The sequence below is a fragment of the Mus pahari genome, chromosome 2, assembly GCF_900095145.1.
Source record: "Mus pahari chromosome 2, PAHARI_EIJ_v1.1, whole genome shotgun sequence".
NCBI lineage: Eukaryota > Metazoa > Chordata > Mammalia > Rodentia > Muridae > Mus > Mus pahari.
In genome coordinates this window covers 747,915-757,440 of record NC_034591.1, presented here as the reverse complement: position 1 = coordinate 757,440, position 9,526 = coordinate 747,915, and the positions used below count along the sequence as shown (strand labels likewise).

Sequence of the window (9,526 nt, the reverse complement as noted above, 5' to 3'; positions counted from 1 at the left end):
CCGTGTACGCTGTAGCATGTCACAGTGTGTTCCGTGTACGCTGTAGCATGTCACAGTGTGTTCCGTGTACGCTGTAGCATGTCACAGTGTGTTCCACGGTCTACCTGCCCACACATGTCTACCTGGGAATGTTCATTGCAGGTCACTGGTATGGTTCAAGGCCTCTGGCTTCTACGGCAGCCTCCATACTGGACGGTCATCTTCACATGGAGTCCACTAGGGGAGCCTGTCGTCCTATGACACTGGAGGTCCTGAGCTGTGGATCCGCCCCTTTCACATGTGCAGCAGCTCACAGGTGGGAGAGACACTGGGTGGGCCAGCTCAGAGCCCTGGATCTGGGACTGGGTGGGGGCTGAGCTGGTCAGCCCGACAGCCTTTAACCTAACACTATTTGTGGTGATTTGTCCAGCTTAAAGTCTTTGTAGAATGATCTTGTGCTATACATACACCATAATTTATTCTCCCGTACTGGATTTAGATTGCTATGAAACATTTCATAAAATATACTATAATGTATACATGACAAGCTTTTTTTAAAGTGTTTATATGTTCTAGATAAATGGAAATTTTCAATGAAACAATCTACCAAACAGTTACCAAGAAAAAGATTTAAGAATTATGATTTATGAAAACAAATTATTAAAGACAACTAAGTCTAATAAGTAGAAAATATGGAAAACCAAGCTTCTAAATAGGTTTTGGAAAATGATTTTATCTGTTCTTTTCTTATGGCAGCAATGAACAACTTTAGATACTTACAAAGAAGCACCCAGGGAGGACTCAGTTCTCATTCTGTTCGCTCAATAAGCAAGTATTTTATTGAATAATTATTACTTGATAGATAATTAGAAGCTACATTAATATAATAATAGAGCATCATTGGATAATGTTCCAGGAAATGAACATTATTTAAAACACTTTACCAAAATAGAAAAGCTAAATGACCACAGGCCCTACTGCAGAGCGCCCGCACTTAACTCACTGCCCTGTATCTGCCTTCAGGCCCACAGAGAGCAGAGGCAATCATCACATCTGCACTTCCAACTCCTGCCATAAAAATGGGACTTTATGATGTCGACTGAATCCAGGGCTCTGCACTGCACCACAGAGCTACACCCCCAGTCACTGATCATATTTACAATACAGGTTTTTCATTCCTAATTAGAGGCAGCATGTTTATACAGGTGAAAGATGCATGTAGTGCTTTTGAAGACACAAGCTGTACTTTACAACCCATGTTCATTTGAGGCTCTACAAACAATGGCTGCAGAACAGTCCTTCAGGTAACTGAGAAAACTATTTTCCTCATGTTGTCTTCATAGGCTATCTCAATGCCTGGTTGTTGCATTACTAGAACCGCTTACAAGCCACATGGATATAACCGTCACTGGGAAGAGTAGGCGCAATTCTAGAACAAAGTAATATTTTAAATAAAGTAATTTTAAGAGAGAGATTGCATCCCCAAAGGCAGAGCTATGAATTATGTGCAGAGACACATTCCTGTGCCAGTAGAAGTCAGAGCCTGCTGTCCCTTGTCACTATCCACCTTTTATAGTATTTTTTGAGACAGGGTGTCCAGATGAAACTCAAGCTTGGTGTTTTGGCTAGAAGACTGGACAGAATGTCCCAGGGGTCTGTCTGTCCCTGTCTCCCAAACCCTGGGTTACAAATGCATGCCACCATGTCCAGCCATCCAGCTTTGTGTGGGTGCTGCAACTATGAACCCCGGTGCCCATACCTGTACAGCAAGCAGTTCACACAGTGAATAAATCATCTATCTCCCCGACCCCACAAAGGCAGCATTTTGAAAGACAAAGAGACATGTGTAGAAACCAAATTCAAAATTTCTTCTAAAGATAAATCAAGTATTTATTGGCAGCAATTTAATCATAAGACAGGTCTAATGAGGGCAGACCACGCTCAGCAGGAATGCCTCACACATTATCTAGTACATAATATATTTAGGGAAGGGAGTAGAAACTATGAAGTCGTCAATAAGACATCTATCTGAACACTGTAGCTCACACACAGAATTCCATTGCTTTGAAGGTTAACACAGAATTGCCATAGAGTCGGAAGCCAGCCAGCCTGGACTACACATCGATCTCTAGGCTCACCTGGACTATAGTCTAAGATTCTGCTAAAAAAACAAAGGGTGGGAGAACAAGGGAAGGAAGACTGCACACTACACCTCCAATTCCTTCAATGCTATGAGCTCAGTCAGTTCCTCGGGGTGCACAATGGGAAGCTAAGCTGAGCTTTTCCCTCCATTTATAGAATGCCAGAGACACATTCAAATCTTGACCTTACACAGAGGGTGCTTATGGGAAATCAACTAACTATATTCTAGAAATACAAGGTTAGCTATTGCACATACTCTTTTAACAAACTAACGGTGAGCATGTACCACTGTATCTCTCCAGTAGGGCCCTCTACTCATTACCGACCTGCTTCCTTTGTTAATGATGTGAGAAAAGAAAAAAGGAAGGTAGTTGTCTTAGGGTTACGATTGCTATGATGAGACATCATGACCAAAGCAATTTGGAGAGGAAAGGGGTTTATTTAGCTTACAACACTTCCATATCACGGTTCATCATTAAAGGAAGTCAAGTCAAGAACTCAAACGGCAGGAACCTGACGGGAGGAGCTGATGCATGGAGGGGTGCAGGACTGACTGACTGCTCAGCCTGCCTTCTTAGAGAACCAGGACCCACTGGCCCAGACTGCCAATACCCACATGGGCTGGGTCCTCCAACATCAATTAGTAAGAAAATGCCTGATCTTAAGGAGGCATTTTCTCAATTAAGGGTCCTGCCTCTCAGATGACTCTAGCTTGTGTCAAGTTGACATAAAAACTAACAAATACAATAGAAAAAAAATCAGCTTAAAATATAACCTAATTATTCCCATATATACTACTAACAATTAGGTCTTTAAAAAAAGAGACTATATCTTAAAGGTAATTTCATTTTAGGGAGCAAGGAGGTCCAAAGGTAAGCTCAAACAGGTAATTTTTCAAAGAAATCATTCTATTCCATTCATAACAGTGTCAAATTATTTAGTAAGCCCACTGAAAGATACCTACATATAAGTCTGGATTATACATGACTTGCCATACACGCATGCCCACACAAAACCAAACTTACCAAATACATAATAACAAATACATTATCTAAAACATCAATTCTATAGGTGTTGTTTAGTCTATGGAACCTTACAGTGCTCGGAAGTTCCATTCCACACACTACAAAAGAGCGTGCCATGACAAAGACCTCCAACACGAATATACAAAGAACAGCTTCTAAAAAAGAAACAAAAACAAAACCCCAAAATGCCCCTACCGCCAAGTTCACAGCTGGCACTTGTGGCACACTCAAGACATTGCCGAGGCAGCTGTCACAGGCCAATCACACACACACCCAAGAGTGCCAGCGTGACACCTCAAGAAGGCAGGCTGATGGTCAGCGCAGGGGTGTTCCCGGAATAAAGAAAACCCTAAACCCTCGCTCCGGAAAGCACAAAGCCTGACCGACTCCCCGAACTCCCTTCGGAAAGTGAAAGGGTGGTGGCTGCAAAGCAATTCCTTGGCAGTTAACACCCGGGGTGAGAGGGGGGTTTGTGCGGCACCCGGGAGAAAGGAACCGAGCCGAGCGGTGCAGTCATCGGGTCTCCAGCAGCAGTAAGAGGGGGCGGCTCTTCAGTCCGAGCCGCAGCCCCCCAGCCCCAGCCCCAGCCCCAGCCCCAGCCCCAGCCCCAGCCCCAGCCCCAGCCCCAGTCCCGCGGCCCGGCCTCTCCCCCAGCCCCCGCCCCGGGTCACCGCCTCCCGACGCGGCCCGCGGCCGCCGCGCTCCTACCTTCGCCTTGCCCGCTGCCAGCTTCCTTTGCCTCTCCTCGTCCTCCATGGCGTCTGCAGGGTAGGCTGGGACGCAGTGGAGAGGAAAGATCTGTTTAGAAAGCGGCGGGCAGAGCTCCGCGGCCACTCGGGACACGCTGGGCGCTCACCGGCGACTCGTGCCGGCCTGCACGGGCCCCGCGGTCACCGCCGCCATCTTCGTCTCCACGTAAACACACGGCGGCCGGCGGGGCGGAGCGGGCGGCCGGCGCAGCCGCGAGCGTGGCCCGGCAGGTGCTCGTGCGCGCCGGGCTCCACCGGGGCGGAGGGAGGGTCAGGGTCCGGCGGCCCGACACCCACTCCTCCCGGGATCCGGTGCTCGGAACACGCCGCGCTGCATTTCCAAATTCCAAAGCAACGGCGGCCTCATAACGGGGAGCCGCCGTGGAAAGGGCGAGGGCGGGACCCCCCAACCCGGGGAAGCCGGGGGACCCCCTACTCCTTCCTTAACCCCAAATCCCGCCCCCAATTCCCCGACAGGTTCTCCCTCTCAACCCTTAGATAGCCTTCTCCTTCACCGCGCGCTGGAAGAACAGTCTGGGTAGAGCCTTCTCCCAACTCTTTGTTCTTTGGAGAGGAGCTGAGACACTCCTAGGGGCTTCTCCTTGGCAACTGTGTTCCTAAGGAACTCGAACTCGAAATCTTACGTTGGGAACAAAGCCAATCTACCGTAACTTTCCCCCCTCCAGCCCCCATTAGTTAATTATTCACTTTGCATCCTGACCTCAGCCCCCCTCTCCTTCCAGTCCCCCACACACACACCCCACCATGACCCCCTCCTGGCTTACCCCTCTCCCCTTCACCTCTGAGGTAGACATTACCTTAGGTAAAGGGCTGGAAAAGGTTTTCCAAGCAAAAGGGGCTATGTTAACTTTGACTTTTAATGACCTTAAAACAGGTATGCTTCTTCTCTGACTTTACCTGGAATTCTTGGACAAGCTGTCTAATATTTATGACTGTTCCTGGAGTGTGAAAACGCGCAAACCTTTGTCCTTTCTTTTTCTTTACTTGAAACGGCTAGTGTGAAAGATTATGCCCAATAAACTTTGTTACATTTTATTGAGCCATGCTTATAAATTGATTCTTACCATCTTTCCTCCCCCACCTGCTCTGGCAATCCTTCCTTTCCCTTCCCTCATGTCCTCTTTTCCCTCTCCTGCCCCTCAAATCCATTTCTGGAGTGAACGAACCATCTTAGTGTCTCAGATTGATCCTCTCTACTTTGTTTTAACAATAGGTTGGACTGAAAAATTAGCAGGTAAGAACTAAAGATATTCGTTTAATCATAGAAGTAGTGTTAAATGGATATACATAGGAAAGGGGGGAGACTAAAAACCTTAGCTCTATCAGACACCAAAGATGTTTCTAGTACCTGTAATTTAGAAATCTTATATTTCAAACATAATTGTGCCGACCTAAAACAATGAAGTGTGTATTTGTCCCATTTTCTCAGCTGGAATTGGGGACGGGAGAGCAGACATTGGATGGAACACAGGGTCCCCAATGGAGGAGCTAGAGAAATTACCCAAGGGCCTGAAGGGGGCTGCAACCCTGTAGGTGCAACAACAATATGAACTAACCAGTACCCCCTGAGCTCCTGTCTCTAGCTGCATCAGTAGCATAAGATAGCCTAATCGGCCATCATTGGGAAGAGAGGCCCCTTGGTCTTGCAAACTTTATATGACCCAGCACAGGGGAATGCCAGGGCCAAGTAGTGGGAGTGGGTGGGTAGGGGAGCAGGGGTGGGGGTGGGGTATAGGGAACTTTCGGGATAGCAGTTGAAATATAAATAAAGAAAATAATAATAAAAAAATTTAAAAAAAAAAGAATAAAAGAAAGTAAAAGGGACTGATCAGAAAGAGGCGTGGTTTTCTCAGTAACCCACCGCCCTATGTAGATACAAGTCTAGAATGAAGTGTTCTAAACCGCCTGGAGTCAGTGATGCTCTGTGGATGCTGACTGCCTAGGAGGAGAAAGCCCAGGACATCTGACGGACCTCCTGTTCGTTAATGGACCCTGCTTTCTCCGTGGCTCAGCAGGCCAACTCTTTGTTGCAGTTTATCCCATCTTTGTAACTAAAGATGTTAGCGAGCTGCTAAATGTTGCAAGATTATTTCTGCATTTCCCTTTAGTGATTATCAATTATATGTACCTGTCTTAGACATGGACGCTGCTCAGTGACATAGCTGATCTGTTAGAAGGGCATATCCGCGGAATTACTGCTGTTTCTTATGATACCTGTTCAATCATGTCTCCATGTCATGTATTCATATAATTCAAACAAAAGGAAAATGGCGATTTATATACCTCTTTTTATAGAAAAAGAAACAGAAAGCTTGAATGGTTAAACCACTTGATAACTTCCCATGGTTAGGTAAGGAAAGTCATAGCTAGTGCTAATGCCAAGCTGTGAATCTGAGTCTTTTTCTGTTTAGCTGTCTATGTCTCCAAACAATAAAAATAAATAAAAAATAAAAAGCATCAGGATTTGCAGAGGTTCTTTTGTATGTATGGTCCGAGTGTACTTGTCCATGTATGTTTACATGTGTGGAAGTCAGATATGTATTCATGTGCTTCTGGACGGTGGAGGTTGGCCTCGGGGTCTTCCTTAGTCACTTTTGACATGTGAATGGAGGCCAGGGTCTCTCGCTGGAACTAAGACCTTGCCAATGTAGCTACTCTAACTAGCTGGCCAGTTTCACAGGTCCTACCCATCTCTGCCTCTTGAGCTTGGGGTCGCAAGCATGTTGCTGTGCCTGTTAGCATTAGCGTGGGGTGCAAACTCTGTTCCTCACACATGTGAGGCAGTCACTTTTCCTACTGAGCCACCTCTACAGCCCCAACAGTGGGGTTTTAATGGACTAAATATGTGTTTATAAAATGTGCTCAATAAAATAAGTTTCAAAATGAAAGTCCTTTGAAATAATAACTTATAAGACAGACCTATAACCAGTTAAAGTGACCTATAATCTAAAAGAAATCAGAGAAATTTAAGGCACTACTATTACAAAGGATGCAATTATAGGCCAATAATCCAAGAGAGTGCAATTAATTATTGACTAATAGAATATATGAACACAAAATTCAGATCTGTGAGGCCTTTTACATCACTAAGTAGTTGCAACATATAAACTGTGAGTTCCCAAATAGTGTGGCAAAGGCCCATGTTGTCTTTCTATTCAGGATAAAGTACATTTATTCTAAATAGAAAGTTTTATATTACTCTTGCTAGAAAAATTGCTGGAAGATAATATGGCTACTGGGATGTGGAGTGAATCAGTCTTGCTGAGTGAGCTACAAGTGTTCAGACCACTTTTAAGACTAGGTACACAAAATGTGTACCTAAGTTAGACCAGCACAAAATCCAAACCAGTTTTAGCTCTGACTTGAAGAGGAGTATACAAGCCTAATCCCATCTTCTCCTCCTGGCCATCTGTCTTCTGCGTTAAGGGAATTCAGGTCATTAGAGTTTTCCATGAGACCTGTCCTGCTGTATTTCCTTCCTTCTTAGAAGTATGGGAGTAACTCTATAGCTTGAAAGATAACATCCTGGGATGGCTTACATAGCCCCACATACTTGCACAAATCTTCTACTGCCAAGGGTGACTGGGGTACATGTTTTCTTTCAGTTTTTAAGGACTTTAATGAATACATCTTACGTATATTGTATATTTAAATTTTTCAAATTTTTAAATATGAAATATTTATCCCTACATGGTTTATCTAAGAAACAAGAAATGTAACTCCATTGTGAAGATCCATAAAACATTTTTGTTTTCAAATTCCAAAATCAAAAGAAAGTGGAGAACACTATTTTTAAAAAGAAACATGCACATTATGTACACACAAGTCATGTGTACATGCATCATGTATATAAATACATGAAAACAATAAATTCAAAAAGAAAAAAAGAATTCCATAAGATTACAATAATCCAAATCCAGAATTTAAGACTGTTTATGACTACATGACTATTATTCATGACCCTTTTCTCTAGTAGAAAGGATTGTCATTTCATATATATATATATATATATATATATATATATATATATATATATATATTATACATAACACATATAGTAGGTGCAATTTAAATTGTTTCCTAACAAGCAATTTTTAAAAAAAATATATTTTTGAGCTCTAGGCAATTACTGACTGCTAAGAGGAGACTCAGCCTTCCCCAGGAATGCGTTCCCTAATTGGTTATTCAGTCATCAACCCTACAATATATACATATATACAAGTTACTCGATGGACACAGCAGGTTGCATCTATGTATTTATATGCATGTATACATGTAATAAAAATGATTAAAGCCAAAGGCCATGGGTTTGAGAGGAGAGATGCAAGAAGAGGGGTTAGAGGGAAGAGAAGGAAGTAGAAAAGGATAGAACCTTAGTACTTTACAAAATATACTTAAAGGAACCTTGTACACACGTGATGAAGAAACACATGCATTCATGAGAAATCATGGAAAAAACTAAATTTCACTAGAAAAAAATAAAAGCGGGTAGGAGAGCCATCTTTGTTCCTGTGCACTGCCAGGGAGAGGGAGGTCTGCAGAAGTGACACAGCTTCTGGGAGGGGTCCTGTTTCTGGCNCCAGTCACCCAGCACCTTTCCTGCCCGAGGAGGGGTGTCTGCCCGGGAGGAGTCTCAAGACCTGAACTGGTAGGAGAGCCATCTTTGCTCCTGTGCACTGCCAGGGAGAGGGCAGTCTGCAGAAGTGACACAGCTTCTGGGAGGGGTCCCGTTTCTGGATCCAGTCACCCGGCACCTTTCCTGCCCAAGGAGGGGTGCTCGCCCGGGAGGAGTCTCAAGGCCTGAGCCAGAAGGAGAGCCATCTTTGCGCCGGTTCTCATGGGCTACAGTCTGCACTAGCAAGAGTGTGGACCGCAGAAGCTACACAGCTTCAGGACAAACAGAAGCAACCTAACTTCTGGGACAGACCGTATTTGAGACCCCAGAAATTTGGGCACCTTCCTCGCCAGAGGAAAGGTGGCCATCTGTGAGGGCTCTGTCTGCCAGAGCAGGTGAGAGAGTCATATTGTGTCCAGGGTCCCTCAGTGGCTAGTCTGTGAAGGTGAGTGAATAAACTGCAGAGGCAACACATCTTCTGGGACAGACCTTGTTTTGGGCCTACATCTTCAGCAAGGAGGAAAATCTGAACATCAGGCCTCTGTGCACCTTCCCTGATAGAGGAGAGCTTGCCTACAGAGAGTAATCTGACCAATGAGACCCAGGAGAGAGCTGGACTCCCAGGACTGCTGACAGAGGTGAACAGAATCACAGGAGGAACAAGCTCCAACCAGAGACAACTATAACAACTAACTCCAGAGGTCACNAGATGGCAAAAGGCAAACATAGGAATCTTACTAACAGAAACCAAGACCACTTACCTTCATCAGAACCTAGCACTCCCACCTCAGTCGGTCCTGAATACCCCAACACACCCGAAAAGCAAGAATCGGATTTAAAAGCATACCTCATGATGCTGGTAGAGGACTTAAAGAAGGGCATTATTAAAGAAATGCAGGAGAACGCCGCTAAAGAGATACAAGTCCTTAAAGAAAAACGGGAGAATACTTCTAAAGAGGTAGAAGTCCTTAAAGAGAGAGAGGAGAACAGAAACA

General features: G+C 44.6%; 1 protein-coding gene across 5 annotated transcripts in view; it reads right to left on the bottom strand.

Annotated features, from left to right (window-relative positions):
• The window catches only part of Akap9 (A-kinase anchoring protein 9), a 146,899-nt gene extending 142,804 nt beyond the window's left edge, over window positions 1-4,095 (bottom strand). For all 5 annotated transcript variants that reach the window (XM_029535100.1, XM_029535101.1, XM_029535104.1 and 2 more), the window contains exon 1: window positions 3,855-4,095. In XM_029535100.1, the coding sequence (XP_029390960.1) occupies window positions 3,855-3,902 (48 nt within the window). In that variant the 5' untranslated portion in view covers window positions 3,903-4,095. The remainder of the gene's footprint in view (window positions 1-3,854) is intronic.
• Window positions 4,096-9,526: the final 5,431 nt, after the last annotated feature.